Source organism: Aythya ferina (genome assembly GCF_964211825.1).
Source record: "Aythya ferina genome assembly, chromosome: 5".
Taxonomy (NCBI): domain Eukaryota; kingdom Metazoa; phylum Chordata; class Aves; order Anseriformes; family Anatidae; genus Aythya; species Aythya ferina.
In genome coordinates, this window is record NC_140301.1 from 61,055,575 (window position 1) to 61,075,198 (window position 19,624).

The following is a 19,624-nucleotide window of genomic DNA, read 5'->3' on the forward strand; positions in this document are numbered from 1 at the left end:
GTTTAACAGGAGAACCATAACGTTGTAATTTGTAGATAAAAGTGACCTGCAACACCTTACAATTTATTTCAAAAATCAATCGGTGCGAGGCTGAATAATTGATTGCCAGTCTCTGCCTTACACCTACAAATAATTTTCTGCAAGTCCTGACAGCTTCTGTCACCTCCCAGTCCCAGGATTGCTGGTCTTCCACGCAAGTTTTATATTTGACAGAAGGAACACCTTCCAAATCCAATTAAAAAACAATAAATAAATAAAATTAAAACCTCTAGAAGCGTAAAGAAAAGTCTCAAACTTGGCTTGCCGTTCCCCCAGTGCGCTCCCGTTCCTCTAACGCAAGGATCACATCCTTGCCCAGCACAAAAGGGGCACGTAGGGAACTGTCGTGTGCGACTCGAACCTAAAAAGCAGGGCACGGTGACTGTCATAGTGGGAACAACTGTAATTGAAAAATAAAAAAAATCACCACCCAGTAATTCAAAATATTCAAGAGATTTAGCAGCTCCGTGCAGGAGTTTGGAATATAACCAGACTGTGCTCTGATACTGGGCTCGGCACCACACCACGATGCCCAGCTCACCAAATACGCTTTGCAATACGGGGTGTTGAATTAAAAGATGCTGCTTTAATTACACACAGACCCTAAAAGTAAAGTCGTTCCCTTCCAAGGCAGCAGTCCACGAGACCTGCTGCTGCGTGCTCAACGGGACCCAAAGAGCAACTCCCGTTTAGCTGGGGAAGATGCACACGGACAGACCCCACAGAGGGTTTAAGGGGGCTCGAGGCCCTCAGGCTGCACAGGATCTGCCCCCCCTTGAGTCCTGATTTTATTTCTAGCTGCACCCACCGCCTGGAGGGGCTTCCCTGAGGGGGCTCTGCTGGCTGGGAGGATGAAAAGGGCTTTTCCCCGAGCCAGCAGAGCGCCCCACATTGTCCTTGAGGACCGCATCCCCAGCCCCCCGACACAATTCCGCATTTCACTAACAGCCTGGAAAGGCGCCCTATGTCCCCCCCCTCCTCCCTGCGTCAGAGAACATCAGAAATTGTTTGTGCGGGTTGCGATAATCCTCTCCGATCTGGGTCAGGAGGAGGTTAAGAGCGGCGAGGACTCGAGCATCAAAGCAGCCCCCGGGGGGTCACCGAAACCCCGGGCCAGGACCGCGCGCGCCTCCCAGGGGCAGGGGTGCAGAGACGGCCGGGTCCGGGGGTGCTGCGGGTAGGGTCCTGCCTCGGCCAGGAGCTGCAATTAACTGGAGTTCCCGGTTTAGCCGTAGGTGAAGCTCATCTTGTTAATTCAAACGGACCATCTGCATCTTCGGAGAACGACAAACTTCATTAGTTCTGCTTAGTTAGCCCGACGGCCGCCGCGCGATAACGAGCCCGAGCAACCTGTCACGTCTTTGTAAGGGGAAGGGAGCACTTTTTATTATCGCTATTACTATTAAAAAAAAAAAAAAAAAGAAAAAGGAGGAAGCTTTTGTGATGGAAAGAAGGTCAAAGCCAGATTAAACCGCTGCGGAGGAAGCAGCTCCAGCGGGGGCAGCACCCGGACGGAGGGGACCACCCGGGGGCACCCCGGGGACCGTACCTGAGCGCCGTGTAAAAGAGCAGGGAGGCGGCCGCCGCTCCCAGCACGCTGCCGAGGAGGTTGATGCGGGATGCGGGGGTCCCACCGGGCAGCAGCCCAAGGGCCAGCCGGGCCAGCAGCGTGAACAGGGGGTAGCCAGGAGGGTGGGCGACCTGCGGGCACAGAGGGACACGGGGCTGAGCGCGGCACGGCGCAGGGACAGCGGCATCCCGGCACCGGCCACCCCACCGAGCTCGATCGACCCACCACCAACAGCGGGGTTCTGTTTTTTTTTTTTTTTTCTCCCCAAAAGAAAAACAATCAAGGGGTTTCGTGCCAATTTTCACCCCGCAAATATTTCTTCCCTGGCTGGCTCCGCCACAATGAGCGGCTGAGCAGAAAGGAGGTGCCACGTCGCGTTACCGCGCCTCGAACCGCTCCTTGTTTGGGTTCGCGGGATATTAGGGTCATTCAAAAGGCTGTTTGGGAAAGGAAAAAAAAAAAAAAAAGGCAGATTCGGAACTATTTTATTGGTTAGCAAGTTGAAAGACCACACTGCTATCGGATTACCACCACGCTGACAGTCCTAAGGTCTTGCCTAAAGGGATCATGCACCATAATAAAGTTTATTAAATAATAAAACTTATTAAAATTGTTAACCCGATTTATTTTATTCTCCCCAGCTTATACAAAATTTGGGTTGATAATAAGCCAGCTACTGTATATACAGTAAAGCCTTTGCTTTATAATTTAGTTTAATTGGATTTAAAACTTGAAGTAAATTGTCGCGTGCTGTACTTATAAGTTAGTAAAAACTGTGGTTTGAAAATAAATTAATCTACTTTACTCCATGCTTAATTAAACTTCCTTAATTCCTAAAACTGTTAATGAGAGCATTGATTAAACAATAAAACTAATACTTACTCCAAGCTCATATGCGGCTGTGATCAGCTCCCCTGTGAAAAAATAATGTAAAACCAATAATTACTATTAGGAAATGACACTCCTCCAAAGTTTTCAAAATCCAAATGCTTGCATTGGGGTTTTGCATTAATTTGACTGGATAAAACTGTAAATCTGCAGAGATTTAACAGCATGAAATTTTCTAAGAATATTTTCTCCCTCTGATGTCACTGCGCAAAATATCTTTTGTGTGTTTTCGCGAGACTTTTTACCAACTGATAAGCGAAAGCGCAGGTAGGTCTGGTGCACGAACGGCCGGAGATCCCCAAATCGCCGACGTCTGGGTGTGTGTGCGTGGTTTTGATTTAAAACCAATTGATTCAACAACTCCAGCGCTGCTGTTTGCAGCGCTCATACAGCATTGTTCCTTAACAACAGGCTTGTTTCTCGTTAAAATAATTAAAAAAAATGCAGATTTGTGTTTTTACAAGGGGCAAAACGAAGCACTGTGCCTGCAAATGTGTACATGGGGCTGCTGCTGTTCCTTGGCGCTCCAGAAATCCCTGCAGCAGCTGCTCTGTGAGCAGTTCTGTACCTGTCAGGGTCCCCGCTGCACAAAACCGCTCAGATTTTGCATTTTATTTCATTTGACAGCAGCTGGGAATGCTTGGAGTTTTCGGAGAGCTCCACGCTGAAGCATTTTGCAGCGGTGCCGTAGGAAATATATTCGACACGCACAAACACGTTCAAAGATGGGCACGACAAAAGGGGCAAAAAAAAAATAAGAATTAGGGCTGGTGCAGAACAGAAACGCCAGGAGGAGAGGTCCCCCCTTCACCTGCTGCTGCCCTAAATTTGCACGACCCATTTCTGCCATTGTGAAGCCTCATTTGAAGCCCATAAGAGCCCAGGTGCTTGGGGCAGCTCCGTCCCATCACGGGATGGTAGAGCTGCAAAAAGAAGTTGGTGGTTTTGATGCTGAATGAGCAGCATTTTAGTTCCTGTATGTTACGTTAATTTTCAGTCTTGACTTACAAAAAATGATGCGTTTTGAAAGGAAGACACCAGTGAATCCCCAGCTGCTGCTCCTGACTGCCATAAAATCATAGTTATCATCCCAAACGTGCAAGGAGCACCAGGGCTTCCTGCCTGAACACCTCTCCAGGGTGGATTTTACCCGGCTTGCAAACACCGGCTACTTTTATAGCTCCTCTATTTGAGGGAAAAGTTTCAACCCATTGCTAAAGTCCCCCAAAAAGCAGACACAATGGGAAAGCCACCCCGAGCTCAGCTGGCTCTGACATGGCTTGTGGTGGCAGACCCCAATTGGAGACATTTGGGGGTACCATCCCCGAGAGTAGCTCCAGGACATGCCATGCCCCATCCCTCTTTCCAGTACACCGTAATTTTTCCTACCCAAACCCGCACCAAAAGGCCAAGCTAAGGAAGAAAACCCCAAATTCGGCTTCCCAGGAGCCGACACGTGCTGACATTTCTGTCTGTCCATCTCGAGGCCCCAGTACAGGCGTTCTGCAAACAGGCCCCAAAACACCCAAAAACTGATTTATCCCCAGCGAGGTTGGGAGCTGATGTCTGAAACATCAGAGTTTTTTTTTTTTCCCTTCCCCTTTTTTTTTTTTTTTTTTTTTTTTTGAACTTGAGTTTATTTGATCCCTTTTGAAGCTGTTTTAACATCTGTGGATGTTCCCAAACGAGCTCAAAAACTCGCTCTCATTCCTTTATTGTAAAAGTAACGGGAGGAAGCTGCCAATGGAAATTTTTGCCTTTCACATTTTAGGATTACCGCGAACAATTAAAAACATACAGATAGCTTAAAAAAATAATAATAAATAACGAGCTCCCTGCCTGAAAGCAGACACAGCAAATCCTGAAGCACCTCTTTACCCACACAAGCAGCTTCGGTGATTTCGGTGGCACCAGCACGAGAGCCGTGCCCACGGGCAGAGCTCCTCCAGGGCTGGGTCCCCCCCGTGTTGCACAGGGGCTGCTCAGACCATGAGAAATGAGGGAAATAACCCCAAAAGCCGTATTAAGCCCAAGCTGGGATGAGCCCACCTCTGTTCAGCTCCAGTGAATGGACGAAATTCAGGCAGCAGGCTTGGAAAAAAGCGCAAAAAAAATAGGGAACGGGACAGGCTGCGCCCTGCTCCGTCCCATTTGAGGTGGTTTTTGGCATCCCGGAGGAAAATCCCAAACTCAAACCAGGTTTCTGGCTCAGCACAGGGCTGACAGCTCCGGGCAGGGGCACCACGCGCTTTAATGGGATCGTGCTACCCGTCAGGGAGCACACGGACAGAGAAAAGGGTAGGAACTGTGAAGGTATTGATCGTCAGGCACTAACTGGTGGGACCAGAGGGAGCAAAATCAGCCCTTAAAAAACATTAAAATCCCACTGATTTATTTATAAGGAATTTTATGAACAGCTTGGATCCAAAATGAGACACGGACAGAGCTGGGAGAGGGTTTAAGAGATGCAAGAAGGGGTTTAAGGGATCTGGGATGGGGTTTAAGGGACCCATTCAACTCTTTATGATATGAAAGAGGGACAGTAGGCCTGGGTACCAGACCCTATCTGATGAGCACCCCTATAGGTGACTGCAAAGCACCAGACCCTATAAGAGGATGACCACCCTTACAGGGCAAAACCAATGCACCAGACCCTATAACAGGGTGAGCATCTCAATGGGGTGACAGCAATGCACCAAACCCATATGGTGAGTGTCAATGGGGTGACAGCAGTGCACCAGACCCCATAATAGGGCAAGCATCCCTATGGGGTGACAGCAATGAACCAGACCTTATAATGGGGTGATCACCCCTATGGGATGACAGCAACCTCCCAGACCCTATAATGAGGTGAGCATCCCTATGGAGTGGCAGCAATGCACCAGACCCTATAGGATGACCACCCCTACGGGGTGACAGAAAGGCACCAGACCATGTCTGACTGACAACCCTATAGGGTGACTGCAAAGCACCAGACCCTATAAGAGGGTGACCACCCTTATGGGGTGACAGGAATGAACCAGGCCCTATAGGATGACCACCCTTATGGAATGACAGCAAGGCACCAAACCCTATAATGGGGTGAGCATCCCTACAGGATGATAGCAATGCACCAGACCCTGTAAGAGGGTGACCATCAATACGGGGTGACAGCAATGAACCAGACCCTAAAATGGGGTGACCACCCTTACAGGGCAAATGCAATGCACCAGACCCTATAACAGGGCGAGCATCCCTATGGAGTGGCAGCAATGCACCAGACCTTATAAGAGGGTGACCACCCTTATGGGGTGACAGCAACGAACCAGACCCTATAATGGGGTGAGAATCCCTATGGGGTGACAGCAATGAACCAGACCCTATAGGCTGAGTACCCCTATACGATGACAGCAGTGCACCAGACCCTATAATGGGGTGAGCATCCCTATGGGCTGACAGCAAGGCACCAGCCCCTATAGGGTGACCACCCTTACGGGGTGGCAGCAATGCACCAGCCCCTATAAGAGGGTGACCCCCCTTACAGGGTGACAGGAAGGCACCAGCCCCTATACGACGACCACCCCTATGGGCTGACAGCACTGCCCTCCCTCCCCTCACGCTGACCGACCCCAAACCCTCAGCCCCACCTCCCCGCGGGGCCGCCCCGACCCCAAAACGACCCCAAACGACCCGAAACGACCCCAAAACGACCCAAACCCCCCCCGGGCGGGCAGGCGGCGCTGGGTACGTTACCCGCGTCCCCTCCGGGCAGCCCTGCCGGCAGCGTGGCCCCATACACGGCCGCCACAGCAGCGCCCAGGGCCCCGGCGGCGGCAGCGGCGGCCCCGACCCCACACCCGGCCCCACCACCCGCGCCCATGCGGCGCCCCCGCGCCCGCCACTTCCGGCTTCGGCCGCGCCGGGCGGGCCGCACCACTCCGCACCCCTCGTGGGGGGGGGTGAGTCGCCACTTCGCCTTCTTTTCCTCCTCGCTCCCTCCGCCTGCCCTCCAAAAGATCTTTTTAACAGAGAGGCGGTGGGAAATAAGCGGCGGTTAGAGTCTTGGAGGACTCCTGTAGGCTTTGCTCTGTCACTCTTTCCCCCCCTCTGGGGAGGCTTGGTACGGTCGGGAAGGCGGGGAGAGCCGTGCGGCGGGGCGCGACCACCGCGCGGCTTTGGGGGGGTGCGGGGTGAAACCACGGCGGAGCGGCGCGGGGGGGGGAGCACCTGTGGGCGGGAAGGGCGGGGCCGCCTCAGGCGCCGTGCCCCCGCGCCGCCATCGCCTCAGGCGACGGCAGCCACAGGGCTCGGGGTTGTCCTGAGGCGGAGCCGGCGCTGCCCTGCCCCAACAGCCCCTCCACGCACTAAATTTTAAATATTAATTCCTCACATGCCGCCCAGTGAGGGCTTCCTCTTGCAACTGATGTAAATCCAGAGCGAAAGCAGCCGGGCTCTGCGAAAAGTGGCACACGCAATGCCCGACGGCTCCCCACAACATGTAAATCCTAAATCATCCTTCCACATGTAGTGCTCGAAGTACAGATGTGTATTGTGTAAATAATAAACAAATAAACAAACAAATACATAAATACATAAATAAATAAACAAATAAATAAATAAAGCTTTACGCCCCGAGTGGGGTTACGCAAGGTGCTGGTGACGGAAAGGATTGAAGGGGACTGTGTGGGATGTTAAAAAAAAAAAAAAAAAAGGGAATTAAAACTGCTCTCGCGCCGTGGGAGTAGTTAAAGAAGGTAAATAGCTTCCTGAGACCTATCGATGGAAGGCTAAAACGCATCCATAGAAATCATTATGGGATTGTACAAAAGAGCAGCGAGGCCATACCTGGAGAATTGAGACAGATTAAAGGGAGGCTTTTGAATACAAATGAAAAAGGTATAGAAGAGGGTAACGAGGATAATAAACGGCCTTATGGATTAGATCTAAGTGGGGACGTTAGAAAATGAGGTTTGCATTTATTGAAAAAAAAAAAAAAAAGGCAGGATTAAAGGTCGACACGACTGAAAAAACAGCACATCAGATTTCGAGGAATGGAAAAGCTGGTGCTGGAGGGCCCTTTTGAAACATAACCAGCACACGCACACACAAGAAAAAAAGGCATGAACTGAAACCAAGAAAGGTATTAGGGGAATTTAGAGAAGGCCTCTTTACACCCCGCAGCTGGCACATACAGAGACAGCAAAAGAAACCGCTCAGAAGCTAACGGGGCTGTCTGGAGGAGCTGGTGGCACGGGGTATTTGGGGCACAAATGGGGCTGTGAGGGAAGCTGCTCGGCACCGAGCGAGCCTCAAAGCACTGGGCTCGTTGGCAGGTTCCTCGCCTCCTTGGCTGAGGTTCATCGGGGAGAAGAAAAAGATACGTTGCGATCCTCAGCCAGCCATTGTCACTGTGGTAATGAGAGGGGTCATTGTTCCCGCACCCGTTGGGGCTGCTAAAATGTAATTTTAGCAGCAAAGTGCGCAGTCTGCAGGCTGGTGGCGAGGCTCTTTATCCAGAGCGCGGCTTTTTTCTTTGCGGCGTTTTTCCTTCTTTGTATTTGACTTGGAAAAGGCGTCCAAAGACAATGTTAACCGTGACTGATTGCAATTATATTGAGGGGGGGAGGTAGCAATTTAAACGTGAATATTGAAACGTGGAACAATGTCTGGTAATAATATGGTGAGGACAAACTATTCTTTAATTGTCCTACAAGTTGTTTTATATCTTTGTCATGCAGAAACTGGAACTTTTAGGGTGCCAGTGACAAAGTACTTTGCTCTAATATGGTAGGGCAGGCTCACAACAGCCTTTATCTTATTGAATAACTAACTACCGCCGTTTCAAAGGGCAGGATTACAGACACACTTCGTGTTGGCACCAACACTTTGAAGAGTGCATTTACATTTTTCTTCTGTAAGCAGAAATCTATCAATTCGTGAGATTTGACTTCTTCGTCTTCTCCAGGTGTAACCCAGAGGGCTGTCCAAGGCATGAGGGACATGCAAACCCTCTTTTTTTTTTCTTTCTGTTTTTTTTTTCTTAGGGGTAGAGTGAGCCAGGCAGGTATTTTAAACCATTTTCATTCATGCTTTAAAAGTTGAGAGTTGCCCAAACCCAAGTCAGAGTCACCCCACCACAGAGCAATGCACAACAACTCTCTGGGCTTCCTCAAAGCCTTGAGGGTAGGCTCAAAGGCATTAATAACAATAATAAACACAATAATAAATAATAACAATATATTATTAATAAAACGATAAATATCAATAATAATAATAATAATAATAATAACAACAACAACAACAACAACAACAATAACGATAATAATAATAAATTATAAAAGAAAAAAAAAGTATTCCTGGGGGGAAAAGCGCTAAAGGAAGCGAAAAGCTCTTGAATTTTTGAAAGCTTTTTGATTTATTGGAAATAAATAAATAAATAAATAAATAAACCAGCCATCACCTGGAACTTGCAGCACGAGAGCATACTCTAGTGGTAAGTAAGCAAAGAAAGTGCTGGTGGTTTGGAGAGCTGGGTGTAGCTGGTGAGACGCCTGCTGCCTTTCAGGGGGAGGCTTAGTCTCTGCTATCTCCTCCTGGTTTGTGCTCCGCTCAGCCTGACAGGAAATACCCAAGGCAGGCAGAGAGAATAAACAGGAACTTCTAAAGTAATTTAACAACAGAGCTGGAGAACATATCTCCGCAAGTGGCTGTGTACTTAGAGAGTTGTCTTTGTATTGGGCTCTGTTGCAGATTTCCCCCTGAGAGACGCAGTTTAGAGGAAGCAGGAGATAGGAAAAGGGAGAATAATACTTAAAGCAAATTCTCTTCACCCATGGCAGTGTCATTACAAACTTGAATGAGCACAGTTATTGCAAATAAATAAAAACAATAGACCAGAACCAGTTTTACATAAGAAAATACTGAAATACTGTTCAATTAGTCCTAAGCTTTAGTTAAACCTTTTCTTTTGCCCATCAGGTGATAAGGTTAATACAGAAAGCACTCAACTGCTGTACTTGTGTAACAACAGTCAGCATCCATTTAATGAACTTGCGTGTATACACATTTAGCAAAGCCTCAATATTGTCAGCGCTGGACTGGCACAGAATTTTAATGGCAAAGTAGCCAGCCCTTGTCTCAATCGTAAACAGTGTCCTTCTGGAAGAAAAGCTCGTCCTCGCGGGGAACATTAGCCATACCAGTAAGTATTTAAACAAGAAGTTTGGCAGTGTTTCCACTGCCAGTATACTTCCTGCAAAGCACGAAGGGGGAGATTATGATACTTTTATTTGTTCTTGAGTGGCTCGAATAAGCTGCGTTTTATGACTTCTTGCTTTCAGGGGGTTGGGAAGATCAGGTTTGTGCCCACATTTAACCACGGCAGGGCTGGGATGGCTGGACGTGGTGCAGAGGGCTTCCCTGCGGGACAAAGCAGCACGTGTGCTCCAGAAAGCAGCCCCTGAGCCCCGTCACGGGGCTGTCACCGTGTCTGTCCCACAAGTGCAGATGTTTGGAGTTACTGAAGGGAGCAGCTGCATCTCATCTGGCGGTGGGTTTGGCCCAGGGTTGACCACGAAGACTGAGAGCTACCGAGGAGAAGCTGGGACATCTGCGCTCACCCAAGCAATTGTGGATCTGTGTTCCTGGATACAGCACACAGGTGGCTCGCTGTAGTCACCCTGGTGGCACTGATGGCCTTTTGAATCCACATCCAATTTAGACTAAAAAAATATATAAATAAAAATGATGTTATTATATTATTATATTAATTGCTTGCAGGACAGCTCGCTCGCTATTTCAAAAATCAGTTTCATTTTCTTCCTTAAATAATAATAAAATTAGACTGAACCAGTATCCCCATGCAGATCTTGTTTTTCAGGATTTTGCAACTTTCTCGTCTTGCAGAAGACCTCCGGTGCCTGCTTGCTGCCGTTCGTAGCGGCCTTCCAGCTGATTTTCTGACACACTGAGCAGTCACAGATCCCATTTGTCTCGGCTGGTTCTCCCAGAACTCCGACAATCAGCTCTATGTTTTCACACCTGATTTCCTTAAACTTCTTTATTTATCCCCGTGCCTTAGTGGTAGGCTCGGGTCTGGTGCCTGACGTGCACAGCGAACCCACACCGGAGGCACAGACCTCACCGCTGCGCCTGGTGCACCACATGAGGGCCCCGTTCCCTTCATCCCCAAACCCCTGGATTACTCTGTGATTAGGTTTGTAAAAAGGGCACAGTGTTGGGAACACCTTTTACCGCCACAAAACACATTTAAATGGTTCTCATCCTTCTTTTTCATTACATGTACCAGGGATAAACTGTCGTCTTGTGCCTCGGCGGCCAAACTCAGCACCCTGGCCTGAGAAATCCCCAAGCATGGCACGTATCTGAAGAAAGACCTGCAGTAGCTGATGATGCTTCGGATCTCCAGTGCTTCCAACTCTCATTTTGTCACCTGTGCTCTCAGTCTGGCAGCATCCCCACAGCTCAGGCAGATCTCTCATGCACTCCGTGGATGTTTTTCCAAGCAGAGCTCCTGGACATGCTCCGACCACTCATTCCCGGGTCTGCACGGGTCCCGTGGTTGTTCTCCTTCGAGGTCAGGAAGAACAACAAAAAAAAAAAAAGAATCGAGATATTTTGGCTCTGTCTCCATTTCCTGCAGAAGGCCAGGCTAGGAAACAGATTAAATGGATTACCTTAAATCCAGACTAAATCCTGGCATGAACCCAGACCCGATTTGCCCATTCATGGCGCCAGTTACTCAACGTCCATGTGGCCAAAGCTTTGCATGAGCAGTTTGTGCTCAAGCTAGCTGCCTTGTGGAAGACGCTGTGGAAAGGACCCCAGATTCAATTTATCTGCTGAACTGTGGCTGTGGGACATCACCATGAGGATCCACGGCCCACAGAGCAGAAGAGCAGAGGAGGAACACTCTGCACAAGCTGCCTACATCAGAACTAAAGCCACCGCTGAGCATGTGTTAAAGCACAGCCTGAACCCAGGTCTCCTCTCCTTGAAGCCCCAAACGTTTTCATAATCAGAAGGAGCTGATGAGCATGCTGGAGGCTCGCAGGTGGCGGAGATGAGGGGCTGCAGACTGTGCAAATGAAAGGGAAACCAAAGGCAGAGCCCCAGTAAGTTCTCCCATGGATGTGGCTTTCTAGGAATGGAACTGGGAAATTTGAACTGGTCCCATTGAGACCAAAAACTTCCAGTTTAGCATTGCCTAATCCTGGGTTTCAGGTAAAATGATCTTACCCTGAGCACCCTTTTAACACCAGGCAGGTGTTGACAATCACATCAAAACTACATTTAACATAAAACAAGAGGCTGAAGCAGAATATACTGATATCTCCCAGAACTGTTATTTCAGGGGTGGATAAAAAGAAACAATATCTAGGCAGGGTGTTTCCTGAGACCTTCAAAACCCTTGAACCCTTGTTAAATTAAGTGAGGGAACAATTTCTACAGCCTCCTCCTCCTCCTCTCCTGCATCGAAGAGCCCAGTAGAGGGTGACTGCAGCGTCTCGAGGTCAGCAGCCACCACAACGTCTGTTTTTACATGAACACACCCGATGTTGCCACCGTTTATAATTTACAAGCCTCAGACTTCTCTTCCTCTTTCTGTGGCCCGGTATTTTCAAGCTCCTCACAAGCCAAAATGAGAAAAACGCATCTCGTTTTTTTTCCAAGGCCAGAACTGCTGGTGCAGAAAATAGCCAAGTGCTGGGGACTGAACTCTGCTTCTGCTTACACGGGGAGAAATCCAGCAACCCCTCACTGCCTTCGGCTGATTTCCTCCAGATTCGCTCTGACAGAAAGCGGAATTTGGCTCTCGCTGTTTTCTGATGGCATTAAGGCCTTTAAAGAAAATCCTACAAAAGATTTAGCCACAAACAAAATCTCCTGCCTTCCACAAATCTGCCTCAACCTGCGCTGTGGAAGGAGCTGGAGGATCTTGCAGGGAACAGGGGACTCTCCAACGGGGGCAGCTGTGCAGATATTTGGGCATGATATTAGCAGGAAAAAGTGCAAAATAGGTGCATTATGATCCAAGATGCTCCAAACAGCCTGCACTGCCATTACTGCCGGGGGCAAAGGCGTCAATTGTTGGTGCCTTGATAATCATTACGAGCTAATGAGCAACAGCTTAATGAGCGCAGGCAATTCTTCTGCAATATAAGGGATAATTAATCACTTTTCTTCTGATTTTTAGGAACCTTGTGGATTTTTTTCGCTTGTAAGTATAAGACAATGGCACCACAGGCAGGATGGAGGCATCCTACGGGTCACATCTTCCATCCTCCAGCTCCGCAGCACTTTAGGGGAAGGCAGCTCCCCGCTAAACACCCCAAGCCTTGCATAACCTGGCAGTTTCTTCCCTTGTCCTGGCCAAAATCCCACCGCTGAGATTCTGCCAGTTAAAACCCCTCCCTAAAAACATCCATCCTGCCTGGAGGCTGGGGACAAGGAGACGCCGATCAGACAGCCCCGGCGTGTTTTTAACACCACGGCAGGGCAGGGGGAAGGCAGGCAGCCTGCAGACAACAGGGTGGCTGCCTCGAGCCGACACATTTCTCCCTGTGCTCCAGACAAGATGTGCCACAAGCCCAGCTTGGTGGGCGATATCCTGTCTCCCACCTCCTTTGGCTCGCTTGAGTTTCTCCCATCACGGGCCGGCTGGAATTAAAACCAAGAGCCAAATTCCCGCCGGTTGCGGTCAAACAGAAGCCGCTGCCCATCTCCACCCCTCGCTCCCATGCTGGAGCCTGCAAGGAGTGGATTTCCCAGCTGGTTTCCCAGCCCGGGACCTGTGGAAGGCCAGAAAGCAAACAGGATTCGGGGAATTGGGTCCAAGCGGGCAGGTGCAGCGGCTGGATAGCTTGTGGATTCCCCTTCTGCCACCAAACACCGGTTCCTGCACATATGTTGCACCGGGAGCATTATTTGCCGATGGCAGAGCGAAAGGCAGGGGCTTGCTGCGGTTTGGAGAATTGCTGTTGGGGAGGTTCAGGAGCAGGAGGTGTGTGGGAGCAGAGGATGCTCCGAGGGATGGAAGATGAAGAATTTTGGCTTCAGCTGCCTGCACCCAGTGCGTGCATCTCCCCCTGGGTATATCGGGTGCGGAGCCACATCCTTGTGCCGAGCACTGCTGGAGAACCAGGAGCAGGGCAGGCTTCCCAGGGGGACTTGTTACAGCACAGGAGAGGTCTAAAAATTGCTGCAAGCAGCAGTAGGGGTGCAAAAAACACCCCCCTTTGCCATTACATTTAGCAATCTGCGGCTTAGCAGAGAGAAGGGTAGGCGGTGAGTTGACCGTGGTCGGTAAGTACCACATGAGGAGAAGATTTCTAACGGCGGAGCGGTGATTAATTGAGCAGACAAAGGCGAGGTGAGCCCGAAGTGCTAAAAGCTGCAATTAGATGCACTACACCTGGAAGAAAGGTGAGCGGGTCCTGCTCAAAGGTGGCGAAACGCTGGAGGAATTTGCCTGGGGTGGCAGCTCCCAGCTCACGCCTCACGCATCTTTTTCTCCTCCTGGCATCCCTTATTTCTCTTCTAGCTCCTTTTTGCCATTTCCAGGGGATGCAGGGCTTGAGATGACAAATAGAAGGGCCAGGCCAGCGGGGATCAGCACCACGATCCCTCCATTCCAGGACCAGCAGGAGCCACTTGGCTTCCCTAAAAGCGTTTGGTTTTAGGGTTGGAGACTCCCCATTTCTTCTCCTGTCCCACAGCAATGTTTCTGAGGGACTAGGACAGGGAAAACCTCCCAGCCCCACAAACAACAGATGACCTGGACGTATGCCCAGCACCACCACACGTTGGCCTTGGCCTTATTCCACCCCTCCTCAACTCCGTGGAGCTCCGGGAGGAGAGCGAGGCCTCGCCTTCCTAACAGCCCCTAATCCCTGCCCTCCGTAAGCAGTTTTAAAAGGGCCATCAAATCTTCCCCCCGCCTTTAAATGAAAAAGTGATGTCAGCAGTAATCTGCTGCCCCAATTTATCCCCGCGTGTTTCGGCAGTTTGGGCTAATGCAGTGTCCCACAAACATATGTTTTAACGCACCCGCGCGCGCACCCACACAAAGGGGAAGCTTTGAGCGCGCCGCGCTCGTTATGGAGCCTAATGCCTTAAATATTACTTTTTAATACTAATGTCAGATTATTAAAAAAACGTAATCCATTCCCCTGATTGGACCTAATGTAAGCAGGAGGATAAGAGGGCTTCCATCCATGCATTAACACATTTCATGGAGCGTAAAGCCACTTTCTCCCTCTTAAAACAGAAGGTCAGGCACTAATAGAATCTGCACTTCGAGGGGTTTTTTAAAACATATTACACAGAAACTTTAGTGAAAGTTAATCTGTTGATAAGTGTCGGCTGGAGCTGTGTGGGTAAACAAGAAATAAATGTAATTCACAGGCAGTTTTTTTTTTTCCTGCTAAAGACCTGTCTGTGCACTTTAAAACATTTATGTTTAAATAGAGCAGGGACCAGCGCTAAGAAGCACTCAGCTGAAAGCAGCTTTATGCAAATGTGTCGTAAGGGACTAAAATAAAGCTACCCAAATCTCCCAAAGCTAAAGGGAGAAGGGCTCTGACCCTGGGGGAGTTCTCCCCTGACCATGACCACAAACCCTTTCTGGCTTTCATTCCCTTCTTTGGCCCCATTTTTTTATTTTTTTCTCATTCCCAATGCAGCGGGCTGAGTTGCTTCCAAAACCAGCCCCATTTCCCCATTTCTTTTCCCCAACATCTGCGGGGTGATTTGGAAACCCCAAACTGGGTGCTGACACAGAAGCGCTCTCCATAAAGAGCTGATGTTGCCCAGGACCCAGAAATTTGGCAGAAACACCATTTTTAAGCAGCCTCAGCTCCCTGACGGTGGCGGAGGCCAGGCGGTGACCCAACTGCAGCGGGCGAAGCAGGAGGTGGAAGCGTGCGCTGGCAAGCTCCGGGGCTTGGCCCTTGTGCTCCCAGCCACATGCCAGGGATTTAAGCTTCGGAAACAGGCTACAGCCACCAGAAAGGGATTGATGACATATGGATTTCATACATTCAGCAAATGAAGGAAAAGCTCTCCGTGGCTGCATGGGATTAGCGCCATTCCCATACAATTCCTTGTAGTCCCCCCTGGAGGAGGGCTGCATCGCTGGGCACTGTCATGTTCACACCATTTGGGCCATGCTAATCTCGATGGCAAGTGGAAAACGCTGGGGATGTGGAGGAAAATCGGGTCCTATAAGTCCCAGACCCTCCCTGTAACAGAGACAAGCAATTCTCCTCCTTGTCTGGCTGCCCGGTGTTTGCTGGTGTGGCTGCAAGCTGTGCTGGGGCTCGGGAGATATGGACAAATAGATGAGAATCAGAATTTGGGGGTTTATCCAGCTCTGGGGAAATGGGGACCAAAGTAATTTGGCATTTCCCACACAACAAGCAACACCTGACAGTATGGAAATCAGTGGCCAGTGCTGCTTGCACCCCAAGGCTGCCACAAGTCCTTTGGCAACCAGTCAAGGACAACCAAAATCAAACCGTGGCACCTTTCAGCCCAGGGCAAACAAGAAATGTTTCCGACAGAACCCAGCGAGTTCCTTTCCCCTTGAAATATCCTCAGGATGCAACTACTTCCCAACACATTTAACCTGGTCAAATACCATGCGCCAAGGAGACCCCACAGCACATGAACAAAGTCACTGAAGAAGGAAGAAAAAAGGTAGAATAAAAAGCTTTGGTGCTAGATATTAAGCCCCCGTAGCCTGGCCATGTTATTTCGGGGAAACAATAGGACATCAGATCGAAATAAATGAGATTGGATCGTGCATCTGGTGGTGGTGCAGAGCAAGAAGGAGCTGCTATCTAAACCCCTTCTGTGGCTTCTGTCCTTAGCAGAAGCTGATCATGCCTCGGGGGACCAAAAATCCCTACAAATGGGAATTCGCTGGCCATCTATAAGGCTCTGATTTTGTCACGGCAGCCACAGGAGCCATGAATTTGAATTAACTCCATGAAATCTTACAAATGGAGGGAGAAATACATCGAATTCGGCAGGTCCTTTCGTTTGTTTCCAGCAGGCCATGTCCTGCCACGAGCTGATGGCAATTCAAATCAGGGGAGGCATCACTCAGCAGGGAATTAGCTCTTGTAGCTGTGCCCGTCTCCGAGGCATGCTGCTGAGCAGGGAGGTGGAAGGGTGGGGAATGCAACCAAGGTCCGAACAAGTCTCATTTTTATTTCATCAAGAGCCTCACAGTGGACATATGAAGCGGTGTCGTGGAAGGACTTCTCCATCTCAGTGCAATGTCCCGTCCCTAGGCAGGCAGAGTGGGGCTAGGCTGGTGGCGAGGTGCCCCAAGGCAACCAAGATGCCCACCTGAAAGGAAAGCAGGTGGTTAAATAATGTCAGACGAAACCATGCAATCAAATTACCATGCATTTTAATTTACAGGCCATAGAGATGGCCTGATTAAAATATGTTTTCAGTGCAACGTAGGTAAGAGTGCTGAAATATTAGCCTCACGCTCAATGACAAGCTCTTGAATTCCTCATTTACCTGCCTTGTGTTTCGCCTTCCTCATGGTTTGGTTTGGCTTCCTGGCTGTGACATGAATGAACACATATAATCCTGTACAGCGTTGGGTAAAGCTTTAATTGGAGTCACCTGATGGAAACCATGACTGAGAGCTGAACGCCCTCCACAAGAACCTGCTGACAAGGCCGAGGCTGGTCCAGAAGTGTCCCCACCATGGCACTCTCCTTCTGTGACCGTGGTGTCCTCCTGCTCCTGCCTGTCTCACCAGGGAAGAGGCACCCAGATCCTCCTCCAACTCAGCTTCCCATTGGGAAGGTCTTCTGCATCCACCCCTACCACGGTAGGAGAGAAAAGAAGCAAAGCGACCACATTACCTATGAGATAAGGAAATTTCTGAAGCTGCCAGATGGGGCAGAAGGTGGGCATGTCATTAATTTGCAGCCTGTGTGCCCGTCACACAACAAAATGGTTGCAGCTCGTTGGCACATGGCATAGGGAAGGAGGTGGCCATGGGCTGGTGCACCAAGCACGGGTCCCACCAGGAGCAGCAAGCTGGACCAGACGAGGGGAAGAGGCTGAAAATCACCTGGAAGCACAGGCAGCTGAAGTTGCAAACATTAACAAATTTGGAAATGGCTCCTGTTTAGCAGATCAGTGAGTATCGAAACAAAATGGGGCCAGAAGCTAATTATATGGAAATATTTCCATTTGCACATTTCACTGGAAGGCAAAGAGGAGAGTGCAACTAATACATCTCTAGAACTGACAGGAATATTAAGTTTTCTGTCATTTTGCTACCACGGCTACCTTTCTCAGCATGCATTCTGTCCTAGTTCCCATTAAGGTGAGAGCAGAATCAAACTCATTAATTGTCTGCATTTTAGATATGATAAGAATTTAGTGGCTGGTGTTAATTAAACTACAAAACAACTCCTCTTGCTGCGGTGTGCATTCCAAGTTGGAGCAATTAATTCACTCACTTAAACTGATCAAGATTTAATTACCATCACTCTGTGCAATTACTCCATAATTAAAGTAATTTGGTTCATTCCACTCGCTGACAGTGTCATTGAACAGCCATTCATAGTACCCAAAGAAGTGATAATTAACTTAAAGAACAGCTCAAGGCAGTCTTACACAGACTTAGTTATTCCTAAATATACCTATACCAGAGAAAGAAACCTATTGTACAATACAGGTGCTTCCCTGGGAAAGGGTTTTGGACATTTTGGGTTTGTTTTATAAGCCAGCACGCTGTAGCAAACCCAGTTTGGGGCAAGGCTTTGTGGTTGTCACCGGAGAACGTGCTGGTTATTAAGGATGGGCACAATAAAGCTTGGATCCCTCCAGCTCTACAGGCTTCCCCTGCCTGTTCCTGGTGACTCCTCACGAGGAAAGAAGCAAAATCCTCAATGAAAAGTTCCTTCCACTGAGATAACACTGACAGCGCCTAAGATCTTATCAAGTGTCTTGTGGCAGGGAACTACAACAGACACGCGTTGCTTTCTGTAAGGTGCTCAGCTCGTACCAAATGCAAGACCACTCAGGAATACTTCTGTATCTACCTATATCATCTTTAAAGTAATGATAGAGACCTGGTGTCTCAGTGCTCGTGGCAGGTTTCTTTAGAAAACTCAGTTTTGCCTTTATCTTATTCTAGAAAATGATTTTGCTGGTAGACTTATTCTCCAAGAATTGGAAGCAAGTATTGCTGCCTGTTTCCAGAAGTAGGGTGCTTGTAGTCACAAGGATAAAGTCAGTACCACAAACCTCTGTGCTGAGGTTTAAACTCCTGAGATCAGTCTAATCTTTCCCCAGTAACCTTGTAAAATGCCAGCCTCTCTACGGGATGGGCAGAGAGAGGGGCAGACGTAGCCGTCTGTCCTGAAGGAGGCTGGAGTGGCAAAGAAGACCCTCAAGACTGCCCACCTTTTTCAAAGTTAAGTCTTCTCAGCCCATGCACAGAAAGTCAAAACCTGACCCACCACAACATTTTGGTCACCAAGTCTGCACTATTTGTGTTGAATTTTTATTCCCCACCACAATGTTGTTGATCTAGAAAATCATCTCAAACAAGTGGAAGAAGCACATTGACTATTGTCCATGACTATCGAGTCAATGACAGGTGTCATCTTCTCCAAGAGCCAACTTTTCTTCTCCATCATCATAAGGAAGCCAGGCCAGCTCCAGCTGATCAGATCAATCCACCCTACACTTTAATAGGACTGCCTGTCCAGCACAGCCTCATCCCATAGCATCCCACAACATCCTCAGTTCTCTCCTCATGGTCACCTCTTGGGTGGCCCCCAGCCAGCTACAGAGATCGGTGCTGATGTGACTTTGACCTGATGGGCAGTATTGACCCCAAATATGCCAGATTCAGCTGATAATGAATACATTCAGCCAGGAAAAATGAATATTTCTGTTTGTTGGAGCTGGGTGATTCTGTGTTTTCCGTGAAAACACCCGTGGCCACCAACCTGTTGCTGCCATCGGTATGGGCAGAGAAGCACCAACAGGCACGGGGTTGCACGTGGTAATTCCTGATGCAGCCCAGCTCCTTGTGCTGTGGGTTTCCTGAGGTGTCAGCACGCCTGGCAGACCACCACGTCA

At 49.1% G+C, this 19,624-nt stretch overlaps 1 protein-coding gene across 4 annotated transcripts in view; it reads right to left on the reverse strand.

The window, feature by feature from the left end:
- The window catches only part of TMEM260 (transmembrane protein 260), a 29,197-nt gene extending 22,819 nt beyond the window's left edge, over positions 1-6,378 (reverse strand). For 2 of the 4 annotated variants that reach the window (XR_014693591.1, XM_084521076.1), the window contains exons 1-3: positions 6,230-6,378; positions 2,492-2,523; positions 1,589-1,740 (exon numbers count right to left, since the gene is read on the reverse strand). Coding sequence is in view for 3 of the 4 variants with exons in the window: in XM_084521076.1 (XP_084377202.1) it covers positions 1,589-1,740; positions 2,492-2,523; positions 6,230-6,356 (311 nt within the window). In the remaining variant the exon portion in view is untranslated. The remainder of the gene's footprint in view (positions 1-1,588; positions 1,741-2,491; positions 2,524-6,229) is intronic. The other 2 variants (XM_084521077.1, XM_084521078.1) reach the window with 2 other exon arrangements.
- Positions 6,379-19,624: the final 13,246 nt, after the last annotated feature.